Below are 14,400 nucleotides of genomic sequence, written 5' to 3'. Positions count from 1 at the left end.
ATGTGGATGTGTAGAGGCATGCATATCTGCAATTTAAAATCTCTTAGCAATTTATTGTCCTGAAATAGGATAGAGTTTGAGACTTGCTGTTAATTTCCCTTGTAAGTTTGCCACAAAATGCCTGGAAACTTTTTTCTTCCTACCTAACTGTGCTCTCAGTGCTGGCAGCATGCCATTATAGCATGGCCATTTCTTAGGCTGCCAGTTTGGGGGCCTTCAGAAAACCATATTATTCATTGATTACTAGGAGAGTTATCATTTATTATTCAGGGGCTGATCAAGCGTTGGAATAATAGAGCAGAGAGAATACAAAAAGTATGTTAGGTAGGAACTCTAAAAAGCTAGAATTTTGGGAGTCTTCTCAGTGGGAATATTTGTAATGACACGCTTTAACTGTTACAGGGAAGGCATTTTAAAAGTAAAGGATTCTCTTAAAATGTTAGCCCTATTTCTGCTTTTCTTTCTTTCCCTTTCCCATACTTTTTTTTCTTTTTACAGGAGCATGGCCTGTTCTTATTGATGATTTTGTGGAATTTGCACGCCCTCAAATTGCTGGGACAAAAAGTACAACAGTGTAGCACTAAAGGAACCTTCTAGAATGTACATAGTCTGTACAATAAATACAACGGAAAATTGCACAGTCAATTTCTGCTGGCTGGACTGAACTGAAGATCAATCCTCACAATTCAGACTGAGGGTTGTGTCAAAACTTTAAGGATACATCTTGGACCATATCGTATTTCATTCTTCTAATGGTGGTTTGGGCTTGTCTTCTAGTCTGGGCCGCTCTAAACATTTATAATTCCAACATTGTGGATTTCATCTTATATCTGTGGACCATCCTAGTTTATTCTCCCATAAGTCTTAGGAGCTTTATGGTGATTATTTTGAGGTTTCCATTCTTGCATAAAGCACAATGCTGTCTTCATCAGAAAACAGTTTGGCATAAGAATTAAACATATGAACATCACAAACAATTTATAAAAACTTCTTAAATATATGCTTTGGGCTAGTTGCAAAGACTATGCTGATAGCACTTCCAATGAGAGTGATAATATTTAAGTGTACCGGATCTGGAATGGTGTTTTGGTTTGGGGGGATTTTTTTTTTCCCGGGCAAATCACATGTATTGTTGATGTGAGTAGAGTAATGATGTCAAAATAACCAATGTGAAAAATTTTTAGGATAACTTGGTGTGCCTACCTGAAAAATTTATTGTGTTTCAGACCCTCGATTTCAAAAGGTTCCACAGAACTAGTCTGCACTTACCTTACCCATGTTTATATATAGTTGTCTTAACAGGGAGCTTTTATTTAGAAAATGTCTGCATAATGTTAGATTCTACTCCTGTCTACATTATGCACTACATAATTGGATTTCATTATGATTTTGAAATGCTTATATGCCTGTCGAATAAGTTAAACTATTTAATTTGTTTTGAATGTTTTAGAGTGCTACACAATACAATATTCTAAATTTAGGCATGAGGGTTTTATTTTTTGTTTTGTTTTTTGGTTTTTTTGTCAGCGCACTATGGAACACAAATGAAATTCTCTTAATTTATAAGAAGATAGTAGGAATTAAATTTTGAAAATGGTTGTGATGAGCCATGAAGTTCAATCCTTATAGGTACTGCTTTCAGACAAATAGTCCATTTTTGATGACTTCTTATTTTGTTGAAATTCCTTTAACTGCTGATCACTGTGGTTGCCAAATACTTCAGGAGCAAAAATTTTCAAGCAAGCATGTACTTGATGCAAAATACCAATCTGGCTTTTATTTTCATAAATTAGTTTCTTCACCTTTTTTTGTTTTATTCAAATAAGCTCAGTTTTCACGTCAAAACAGAATTCTCTCTTGTGTGTATTTTTTTCATTACAAGACCCATGAACTGCTTTCATGCTGAAGATGCTCATTTCTCTGTTCACTTCCTGACATGTGAAGGGTTTATTGCTTTCTTAAACATTTCTGTAAGGCAAGTAAAAAAATGGAAAACTTCATATGTTGGATGACTTTGGTCTCTAGCAGGAAAAGATTTTGCTTGGTACATCCAGGCAACTCTATAAGGTCCAGTGTTGAAATTATCAAAGGAATGTACTTCAGAACAGCAGTACATTTTATGTAGATGTGGAAATGATTTTAAGAAACAATGACATCTTACTACTACTTTTTATTTACACAGTTCTGAAACTGACTAGAAAGCTTTCCCCATAAATATTATATTAATATTCCAATCATAACTTTAACTCAAGAATATAATTCTACCAAAAGAATATTTTGAAAATTTCTATTCAGTTTACTGGAATTGGTTATTAAAAAAAAGAAAAAAAGAAAAAAAGAAGAATCCTGCTGCTTTCAGTATTTCCTGACTTCATGTTTGTAAATATAAAGACGAACTTCAATTATGAAAAATTTAAAAAGATATATATATATGTACTATTTTGTTTTTGTCTGGAAGATTTTGAGTTATGGTATTGTTTTCAGATTGATTAATTTGAGTATGCTGTGTTTTAAAATGAGATCCCATTAGCTTTTTTTTTTTTTTCCCAATAGAAAATTGTTTTCTTCAAAGTCTGATATTGGTTCATGGCTTAGTGCCTTGGGTTTACAGACTTTTCCTTTTAAATGCAAGACCTTTTTCAACAAAATAGTGTTTGTCATCATTTTGGTACTAAACATTTATAATTACTGTGTAATTATAAACAAAAAATACATAAAGCTTTGAATATAATTATGTAGCATAAAAGTTAAGGTTGTTCACTCTATGATGGCATCTTAGAATTAAACAATACTATTACTAGGGCTGAAAAGAGAAGACTGGTTTAATGTGGTGTGATTATTTTGAGGATAAATGCCTGGTTACAGGGAATATTTTATACTAAAACAATGCTTATGCATATGGCCATGTATGTGTGTGCATGTGTGTGCGTTTGTGAGAGAGATTGACAAGAGTGAGAGATTGAAAGAGACATGTTGACACACACACACACACACACACACACGCACACCTTGAAATGCTTTAATTCATTAGTGTTTCAGTCTTCATTTTGGTAAACTCCCCAGGCGGATTCTTTGTTTTAAATTGAACCACAGGTACAGTTTCCTTTTTGCCAAATGTCAAAACAGGTACACATTTTAAAATGTACTGCTTTTTAAATAGTAAAGTGTATAAAATTAGAAGTGCCCACATCTAAAAAATACTTGAGATCAAGATTATCTTTAGTGACTATCATCTGCATATCTCTGTAAGTTCAAATGTGCTTCTTACAATCCCTGTCATATTACCAACAGAGGCAATAAAAGCTTCAGTGAAATTGCCATGACTAAATCTTTTCACATATTATTTCAGTGTAATATTTTTAAAGACTAAAATATACCTTAAGACTTTTCCAGGAAGAATAATTATTCATGGAAAGAGCATTGTAATGGCAAGTTTTGGGAAGAAAAGACATGCCAAGTCTTGTTTACTACATTTTTGCTACATTTTAAAAATGTTTACAACTATACTGGGCTGCTTTATTTAATTAACAGTACTGTAGTTGTGTAATATGGCATTATAAGTGTGTGTTCATTAGACTTTTAAGTTTTAATGAGAGAAAGAACTTAATAAAATAACATGGGATATCTTTTATATAATATCCTACTGGGGAATTCTTATTTAAGCAAGGTTATACTATTTTTTTTTTCCTCAGAAAGATTTAAGTGATGAAGTGTTCATCTATTTTTTATTTGATGATAATCAAGAAATTGAGTAGTTGTAGCTAGTTTAATGTGCACTTTGCTTAGATTTTTTAAAACCTGTTACTATTAAGACTTCGTATTGTAAACCTTCTGTAACTTTTATCTATGAATGACAGAAGAAAGTTCAACCTAATGAAAGAATTTTGGAATGAAAAAGGAAAGTGGTGCTGGGGAAATTTATTATAGTTCCCAAAGTATGCCTTTGTAAACCTGAATCAACTTTTAGCAAGAATTAATTTATGTAGTTCTAAATGTTAAGTTGTATATTTAATAGAAAATCATTTGGCACCTCAGCAGTTTTCTTTGTTACTTTATAAAACTTTTAACAATATGATTTATATTGAATACATAGATGTTTTGATAAAATTTTATCAAATTTGATTATGTAATGGTAAAATGTTTTTAAAATGTGAACTATTTAACATATATCTTAATAACTGAGGACACAATACCTGAATTGTGATTTCTACTTAATGTGATAACTAGGGTTCAAATTATGGCTCATCATTTAATTGATTATAAACAAGTATATTTCTAAACTCTTTACTTGCCTCCATTTTTACAGTCATAATAGCAATAATTTCTATTTTTATTTTATAGAAGTGTGATGAAGTTACGTATCATGATACCTTTACCTTTTATTTCTGAGGGGAAAGGGGTTTATATTTTGTAGTTAATACAATCTTGATAGTTCTTAATAGTACTAATCCCCTTGTCCAGGTTTATCCTTAGTTTTTGTCACCATTTTGGTTGAATATTTGCTTGATTTGTATCTGATTTCTGGAGGCAGATAGTGCTGGTTGATTTTTGTTTTGTTTTGTTTTTAATTTATAATACAGATACAGAAATGGTTTTACCAGAGCATTCTTGCCATCTTATTTTCTTTACTGCCTGTTGGGTAATTGGCATTTCCTGCTGACCAATTCATTTATTTAACAACTCAATGTATAGTGTTAAGTGGTTTTGGGCTTTTCTGCGGTTGATCTTTTTTAATTTGTCATAAATAAGGAAATTAAGATAAACAGTACACAACCTTTGTAGTAGGTAGAATTCCTAAAAAGTAATGTCTTTATTTGCGGAGTTTTAAAGACAAATTATTTGGGGAATCATTTTATGGTTATCCATTTAAAAAATTGAGATTCTAAAAAGTATTTTTTAATTTACTTCCAAGTTTTCTTATATGTATTGTTTAAATATTTTCAGTTTAATTTTTTTGTATTCGTGCTATGCAGAAATGTGACTTCTAATGTAGAGCATTGGTTTTAAGCCATACCTCGAGGCTGCTGTGTTCCATGAGGTTGGGTCACAGCAGGCAGGGTGCCTCTTCCACTTTATCCACAACTTTCTACTTTGTGTCCTGTAGGTTAATGGCATTTCATAGGAAATTTGGTTTGGAGAAAAATGGTTAAAAGAAGTTTTTTTTTTTTAAAAATGTCTGGCTTATCAGAAACATTACCACTTTGGCAGATTTTTCAGTGGAATGGAAAGAGATAAGTCAGACCAAAGTTAAAGCAGGTCTGATCATAGAAGACAGCACTGCTTTGAAAGAAGAACCCATCAAATTAAGCTTAAAGCAAGGAAGGAGGAATTTTGAACCAAAATAGTGGAAGCAAAGCTTGATTTGTTTGAAAAACTTCATTGTTTGAAACAGTGAAGAGGCAGTATGTGTAAGTGGCTTAATGATGAAACAAAAGAAAACGATAATATATTTAGAATGTATACACGTAGAAAGCATGTTCAATATAAATATTCAATTTTTCCTTCAAATTATGAAATACTGTAAGAAAACTTTGTATTTAATAGAACACTGGGCAATAGCAAGATTTTTACAAAAGGGAATAGTTGTAGGACGTAAGTTTAGGGGGAAAAATGGCTAAGAGAAAATGGTAATGTAGGCTGTAGACAATGATTTTATCTTATAGTTAACATGACACATAGGTACAGGAGAAATACTTGATCAGTAAGGTTTAGAGATGTATGTATGTACTTGGAATCCTTTAAAAATAGCATGTTGAGGCTTCAAGCAAATGCTAAAAATGTTCTTAATCCTGGTAATAGATCAGAACTCATTGTATTGAAATTATATGAAATGAATTAGGCTGTCAGCCAGAGCTTTAAAATAGTCACTTCTAAGACTGGTGTAATGGTACTTAAAAAAATAGCTTTATTGAGCTATAATTTACACATAAAATTCACCCGTTGTAAATACACAATTCCGTGGATTCAGTAAATTTATACAGTTGTGCAGCCGTTATCGCAGTACAGTTTTAGAACATTTCCATTAGCCCATAAAAGTTCCCCGCATTGTCCTTTGCAATTGATTCCCTCTCTGTCCCAGTCCTCGGTAGCCACTTAGCATGTTTCATAAATTTTCCTCATCTACAGATTACACATAAGTAGAATCATACAACTTGGAAGTCTTGTATCCAGCCTGTTGGCATGTTTTTTTAGGTTCATTCATGTTGTAGACTGTGCCGTACTTAGTTCCTTTAATTGCTACATAATATTTCATTGTATGGCTGTACTAATTTTGTTTATTCACCGGTTGATGGACGTTTGGATTGCTCATATTTTTTGGTTATTATGAATAATGCCATGAACATTCACCTATATATCTTTGTGTGGACATATGTTTTCATTTCTCAGGTAGATTTCTAGGAGTGTAATTATTGGTTTGGTTGGAAAATTTTTGTTTACTTTTCTAAAAAATTGCCAAACTCTTTTCCAGAGTGGCTGCACTGTTTAAAAATGTTCCTACCACAATGCATAAGGGTTGCAATTTCTTCACATCCTTGTGAATACTTGTCTTTTTTTTTTTTCAATTATTATAGTCATTCTGGTAGGTATGTATTTTAACTGTGTAAATTATACCTAGCATCCTAACTCGTGTCCATTGATTGGGTATGCAATTTGGGTGAGTATAAGGTGGCCTAAGGGATCGCTGTAAAATTACTATAGACATGTACTTAGCTGAAGATAGTATTTTCTGTAGCCACAGAGGAAAGTTATAAGCTTCCGGTGGGAGTTCTGGTCCCTCAGAACTCTGCTGAGGAGATGAAATGCATAGGTGAGTAGTGCTGATGGCTGGTGTTTGGTGCTGTTGTGCATATCATAGTTGATAAAGCTAGCTAGTTAGCCTGTGACTTGGTGGTAATTAAAACATTGTAGAAACATTCTGCACAGATGTGTTACAGTCCTTTTAAGTTTCCCAGAGCTCTTTTGCGTTGAGATAACTGGGAATTTCTTAAATTTGTAACAATTTAGTCACCGCCAGCTACTTGTGCTCTTCTACATAATGGGCATTAGAGTAGTGTTTTTTCTTTTTTTAACAGAAAATTTCAGACCTACACGAAAGTAGAATAATTAACCTACTTCAGCATGATCAATTTATGGCCTATCTTGGTTTATCTGTATATCACCCATCCTTTGCAATGCTGACCTATTCTGAAGCAAGTCCCACTTAGCAAATAATCCTGTTTGTATCTCAGTATTTATGTGTAAAAGGTAAGGACACTTAAATATAACCACTATACCATTACCCCACTTAACAAGTTCTTAGTAATTATCCAGTCAGTAGTTTAAATTGTCTCAATTTTTTTTTCCAGTTCAAGTCAATTCAAATAAGGTCCATACATTGCATTTATCTGTGTAAATCTTTTCAGCTGTGGATCCCCATATACATCCCCATATATAGTATCCCCCCTTGGCTTGGAAAACATTTATTTGAAAAAGCAGTGGTTGCTTTAAATTTGTAAATATTCATGCAATTTATATTTAAGGTGACATTTGGTGTGCTTAAAGAATGTATTTTACCTTGAAAATATTTTGGAAGTTAATGAAGTGTGGTATAAAAAGTATAATATGTTTCCTTAATTTAAAAAATATAATGGGACTTGTGTTCAGAATATATAAAGAGCTCTTACAATTTAACAATAAAAAGACAGCCCATCTTACAAATGAGTGAAGAATTTGAATAGACATTTCTCCTAAAAAGATATACAAATGGCCACTATGCACATGAAAAGATGTTCAACATCATTAGTCATTAGGGAAATGCAAATCAAAACCACAATGACCTGTCACTTCATAGCCACTAGTATTGTTTTAATCAAAAAGACAATAGCAAGTGTTGATGAAGATGTGAACAAATTGGAACCTTGTACATTGGTGGGAATATAAAGCAGTGCAGCCAGTTTGGAACACAGTTTGGCTGTACTCAATAAATGAAACCTAGGTTAGCATATGACCCAGCAGTTCCACTCCTAAGAAGGTAAGAGAATTGAAAATATGTATTCACTCTCCAGCCCCTGGAAAACACCCTTTTACTTTGTGAATTTTGACTATTTTAGATTTTTCATATAAGAATAACACAGTAATTATCTTTCTGTGATTGGCTTTTTTTCACTTAATGTCCTCAAGTGTCATCCACGTTACAGCATGTGACAGAAATTCCTTCCTTTTTAAGACTGAACAATATTTCATTGTAGATATATACAACATTTTTGTCAGTGGACATTTGGCTATTGTGAATAGTGCTGCTATGAACCTACGTGTGCACATATCTACTTTTAATTCTTTAGGATATATACACAGAAGTGGGATTGCTGGATCATATGGTAGTTTTGTTTTTAAATTTTTGAGGACCCCCCATACTGTTTTCCATAGCAATTCTACCATTTTACATTCCTACCAACAATGCACAAGAGTTCCAATTTCTCCACATCCTCACCAACACGTTTTTTCTTATATGTTAGCTATTCTAATGGTGTGAGGTGATATCTGTGGTTGTGGTTTGCATTTCTCTGATTAGTGATGTGGAGCATCTTTTCATATATACTACTTGGCCATTTGTATATCTTTGGATAATTTGGATAAATGTCTATTCAAGTTCTTTGCCCATTTTTGAACTGAGTTATTGGATTTTTTTGTTGTTGAAGGAGTTCTTTTGATATTCAAGGTATTAACCATCTGGTTTAACATGTTAAGTCCAATGTTCCCTTACTGATATCCTGTCTGAGTTATCTGCCCGTTGGTGAAAGTGGGGTATTAAAATTCCCTACTATTGTTGTACTGCTGTCCATTTCTCCCTCTGTCTTTGCTTTTTGTTTTGTTTTGTTTTGTTTTTTTCCATGTGGAATCTTTGGATTTTCTACATAAAAGATTATTCTTTGCAAACCGATCATTTTACTTCTTCCTTTTCAATTTAGTTGCCTTTTTTTCTCATATTTTTGCCTACTTGCTCTGCTAGGACTTCCAATGGCATACCGAATAGAAGTGGCAAGAGTGAGCATCTTTGTTTTGTTCCTTTTCTTAGATGAAAAGTTTTACATCTTTCACCATTGAATATAATAGTAGTTGTGGGCTTTTCATGTATGGCCTTTATTATGTTGAGATAGTTTCCTTCTATTTTTAGTTTGTTTTAAGTCAGGAAAGCGTGTTGAGTCTTGTCAACTGCTTTTCTGCATCAATTAGCTAGATAATGTGGCTTTGTCCTTCAATTAATGTGCTTTATCAGAATGATTGAATTTCATATATTGAACCATCCTTGCATTGTGGGAATAACTCCCACTTTGGTGTGGTATAGAATTCCTTAATGTGCTGTTGAATTTGGTTTGCTAGTATTTTGTTGAGAACTTTTGTATCAATATTCTTCAGGAATATTGGTCTGTAGTTTTCTTGTAGTGTTTCCTTGTCTGGCTAATTTAGTATCAGCATTGCTGGCCTCACAGAATAAGTGTAGAAGCATTCCCTTTTCTTCCATCTTTGGGAAGAGTTTGAGGAGGATTAGTATTTAAATGTTTGCTAGAATTCTCCAGTGAAGCCATCTGGTCTTGGACTTTTCCTTGTTAGGAAGGTTTTTTTTTTTATTACAGATTCAATTTTCTAACTAGTTATTGGTCTGCTCAGTTTTTCTATTTCTATAGTATTTAATTTGAGTAGGTTGTATGCCCATTTTTATATTGAGTTACTTTTTACATTGTTAACCTGTGTTTCCTATATATTCTAAATACTAGATCTTTACCAGATATATGATCTACAAATATTTTCTATTCTGTGGATTGTCTTTTCACATTCTTGATAGTTCCTTGTGACACAAAGGTTTAATTTTAATAAAGTCCAATTTATTTTTTTTCTTTTGCTTATACTTGAGATATCAAATCTAAGAAACCATTGCCTAATCTGATGTCAGAAAATCTACACTTAATGTTTTCTTATAAGAGTTTTATGGTTTGAGCTCTTACCTTTATTCCTTTGACCTATTTTGAGTTAATTTTTATATATTGCATGAAGTAAGGGGCAAATTAATTCTTTTGCCTGTGAATATCCAACTGTCCCCTTACCATTTGTTGAAAAGACTATTCCTTCCTCCATTGAATGGTGTTGGTACTCTTGTTGAAAACCAATTGCCCATAAATATATGGGTGTATTTCTGGATTCTTAATTCCCATCAGTCTATATGTCCTTCCTTATGCCAGAATCACATAGTCTTGATTGCTGTAACTTTGTTAGTTAAGTTTTAAAATCAGGAAATGTAACTCCTCTGACTTGTTTTTCAAAAAAATGTTGGCTATTTGGTGTCCCTCACATTTCCATACAAATATTAGCATCAGCTTGTCAATTTCTGCAAGAAAATGCCGCTGGGATTTTGACGGTTGTATAGAATTTGTAGATCAGTTTTGGAATATTTACAAGTTTTGCATCACTATTTTATGTGTCCATATGATATATTGACTGCCTTTAAGTTTTCATCATGGATTGCCTAAGTGCTTGCTGTGGCTTCCTATATACCTTTAGTCTACTTTTCTTCCAACCACTTTTTCTTGCTGTTACCTGGATGTCTTATCTAAAAGGCTTAATTAAGATCCTTTAGTGACTCCTCAGAGCTTTCAGAATTAATTCACTCATTCAAATGTCTCTAATCCCTTAATGTGTCAGATATTATCCCAGGAATATAGCAGTGAACAAAAAAATAAATGCTCTCCTAGAGCTCAAGTGTGGGGAGATGTAATAAGTAAAATATATATTGTGATATATAATGAGAAGTGCCAGGGAGAGGGGAAAAGCAGGGAAGGGGACAGGAGAATGTGCAATTTTAAAAAGGGTAATCAAGGAGGGCTTCATTGAGATAGCTGAGTACCTAAAGAAATGAAGTAATGGGCTGTGCATACATCTGATGAAAGCTTGCAGGCATAGCAAATAGCAACCATAAAGGCTCTGAGTTGGCAGCATGTTTGAGGAACATCAAGGAGGCTAGCAGGCTGGAGATGAGGGAGTGAGGAGAGTAATAGGAAGTGAGATCAAGGGTAACAGGTAGTAGGGTGCCTGGCTGGCTCAGTCAGTATAGCATGAAACTCTTGATCTCAGGGTTGTAAGTTTGAGCCCCATGTTGGGTGTAGAGATTACTTAAAAAATAAAATCTTAACAGCAAATTGTGTGTGGTCTTATGGGCCATTGTTACTGCTCTGGCTTTTATAGTGAGGTGGGAAGTCATTGGAGAGTTTGAGCAGAGAAATATCAGTTCTGTACCTGAGATTTAACAAAAGTGCCTTACCTGATAGGTTGGGGAAAGACTGTGTATGTGTGTGTGGGAGGGATAAGGTGAAAGCAGGAGACGAGTTGTAGTAGCCAGCCTCTAAAACATCTCCAATGATCCCTGCCTCATGAGATTCACACCCATGTGTAATCCCTTCCACTTGACTGTGGGCTGGACCTAGTGACTTGCTTCTACTGAGTAGAGTATGGCAAAGTGATGGGATATCATTTCTGAGATTGTTATAGTCTCCATTTTGCATGTTCTTTCTTGCTCTCTCACTTGCTCACTGTTGGAAACTGGCTGCCATTTTGTGACGTGCCTTTAAAAGAGGCCCACGTGACAAGAAACTGAAGGTGACCTCAGGCCAGTGAGGACCTGAGGCTCTTGGTCCAACAACCCATAGAGAGCTAAATATTGCCAACAACCACATCAATTAGCTTGGAAGCTGATCCTCTCTCAGATGAGCCTTCAGATGGGACTACAGTTCTGACTAACAGCTTGACTGTGGCCTTGTGAGGTACCCACATTGAATCTGCATTTAGATTCTGGGTCCCTCAAAACTGTGGGGTAATGCTTGTTATTTTAAGATGCTGAAGTTTTGGGATAATTAGTTACAGCAATAGATCATTTATAAGAAGTCAACTAAGAAGTTAATGCAATTATCCTGATGAGAGACGATGGTAACTCAGGCCAGGGTGGAAACAGTGGAGCTGACAAAAAGATATATTTTAAAGGTGGATCTAACTGGATTTTCTGAGGAACTAGGTATAAATGAAGGGAAGAGTGATGTCATAGAGGAGGAGGGGTTGTCCTAGCGAAGCAAGAAAGAGCTCAAAGATTATTCCAAGGTTTTTGGCCTGAGAAATTGGACGGGTGGAATTGCTATTAATCAAGATTTAGAAGATATGGGAGCAACAGGTTTTGTAGAAAAAGATTAGGAACTCAGTTCAGGGTACGTGTTTATAATGCCTATATGAGCCAATGAAATTCTGAGTAGGTAGATGAGATCACCAAAAATGAATGTGGACAGAAAAGAGAAGTTCAAAGACTGAACCCTGAGACACTCTAATGTTAAGAGATCAGGTTAGTGGGGGAGGAAATAGCACAGAAAACAGATGAGCGACCAGTGAGGTAGGAGGAAAAACAGCTAAGTGTTGTAGGAGCCAAGTGGAGAGATTATTCTGAGGAGGAGGGAGTGATAAACTGTCAAAGGCTGCAGATAGCTCAAGAAAAACAAGAATTACAAATTGAATATTGGGTTTAGCAATATGAAAGTCATTGTTGACCTTGATGAACAGCTTCGCTGGAGTAATGGAAAGAGAATGCTTGATTGAAGTGCATTCAAGAGAGAATTGGAGAAGAGGAGTTGGGATAGTGAGGACAGGCAACTCTCAAGTAGTTTTGCATCAAAGAGGAGCAAAGAAACAGTGTAGTAGCTGGAAGGGGAAGAGTAGATTTTGTAAAAATCGGAGAAATTACAAAATGGTTGTATGAGAAAGATGCAGTAGGCAGAAAGATGGATGCTATAGGAGAGGGATTTGCTGGTGAGTTGTCCCTGAGTAAACAAAGTTCTTAACCATTTAACTTAGTTAAACCAGCACCCTCTGCATACTACTCTCTGCCTGCATCCCAGTTCATGTGCACCCTTTGTGTAGTTGGGTTTTTGCACCTTGAAGGCTTTTCATGTATTTTCCTTAGTGTGCATTTTCCACTTTCTGTACCCTTTACTTTAAATGATTCCTAGTAGTTTTAAAAATAACAACAGAACAGCTTGAGTGTCATCAGCCTGGAAGGCTTTCTCTGATGCCTCAATCTGATTTAGATGGTTTTCCTCTGTGCTCCTGTACCCTTTCCTTCTATTTATTCTTTTTATAGCACTTACTACAGTACATGGATACTACTTGTCTATCTCCAATTAGACCATAAGAACAATATTGATAACAAGGACTGTGGCTTATTTGACTCTGAATCCTTGGCACTTAAGTGTTTCACACATAGTGAATATACACTAAATCTTTGAAAGAAGAAATTTAAGAATCCTCTAAGTTTCTTTAGTTCTTGTGGTAGATAAAAGCTCTAACATGCAAGATTGTTGACTTAGATTTGAAAATTATATCGATTAATCAATTAAGAAGAACATATATAGTTCTGATTGTTTGTGGATTCTGTATTTGTGAATTTGCCTACTCACTAAACTCTATTTGTAATCCCCACATCCATACTTGCAATACCTAGGCAGTCATTTTATGGCCATGTACAGAGTGGCAAAAATTTGAGTTGCCTGTCACGCACATTCCTACTTGAGGTTAAACAAGGCGATGCTCTGCTTTCATGTTTTAGCTCTCATACCTTATACAAATGTCCTTTTCTTGATATATATGGTGCCACGGTTTTCATATTTTATGCTTTTTTTTTGGGGGGGGGGTAGTGATTTTGCTGTTTAAAATGGCCACAAGTGTAGTGCTGAAGTGCTGTCTTGTATTCTAAGTGCAAGAGGCCGTGATGTGCCTTATGGAGACGATGCATGCATTAGCTAAGCTTCATTCAGGCATGAGTTATAAATTCTGTTGGTTGTGAGTTCAATGTTAATGAATCAATGATACATATTAAAAATAAAAATTGAGGCACTTGGCTGGCTCAGTTGGTAAAGCATGCAACTCTTGATCTCGGGATCATGAGTTCAAATGGGTGTAGAGCTTACATTAAACACACACACACACACACTATATATATATATATATATATACACTTTGTATATATACATACACTTTATATATATAGTGAATATATATAGATATAGATGTACATTATATATATGTTAAAGTGTCTTTAAAGAGAAACACACAAAAAGCAAGGTTATATATTGATTGGTTGATGAAAATGTAACCAGAGGCTGATTTCTCTAGGAACAATGGTTCAGTATTCGCAGCACCTTTATAACTATGAATGAGAATTTACTGCACTTTGGCCTCATTCTGAAGTTGCTGGTGAGATTCTTCCCACTGCTTTCTACAGATGGGAAGTAGGTGAATTTAGTCATTTGTAAAGTAAGCCTAATCAAAATGACTTTTTTTCATAACTTGCTATTATGAAAATCTGGTCTGAAGCTACCCCACTTGGTCTGA

General features: G+C 34.5%; 1 protein-coding gene and 1 long non-coding RNA gene across 3 annotated transcripts in view; one reads left to right on the top strand and one right to left on the bottom strand.

Moving 5' to 3' along the window:
* Positions 1–4,602, top strand: part of DCUN1D1 (defective in cullin neddylation 1 domain containing 1) — a 37,147-nt gene extending 32,545 nt beyond the window's left edge. For both annotated transcript variants that reach the window (XM_040480869.1, XM_040480868.1), the window contains exon 7: positions 499–4,602. In XM_040480869.1, coding sequence (XP_040336803.1) covers positions 499–578 — 80 coding nt within the window. In that variant the 3' untranslated portion in view covers positions 579–4,602. The remainder of the gene's footprint in view (positions 1–498) is intronic.
* LOC121034050 (uncharacterized) lies at positions 2,896–14,023 on the bottom strand. The gene is made up of 2 exons (XR_005792264.1): positions 13,984–14,023; positions 2,896–3,008 (listed from the first exon to the last, which is right to left on the bottom strand). It is a non-coding gene; the product is annotated as an uncharacterized LOC121034050 (long non-coding RNA).
* Between the last annotated feature and the right edge of the window lie 377 nt (positions 14,024–14,400).

Source organism: Herpailurus yagouaroundi, unplaced genomic scaffold (assembly GCF_014898765.1).
Source record: "Herpailurus yagouaroundi ecotype Mexico unplaced genomic scaffold, PumYag 159, whole genome shotgun sequence".
NCBI classification, from domain to species: Eukaryota; Metazoa; Chordata; class Mammalia; order Carnivora; family Felidae; genus Herpailurus; species Herpailurus yagouaroundi.
Note: the sequence above shows the minus strand (reverse complement) of the source record. Positions and strands in the feature narration are given on the sequence as shown.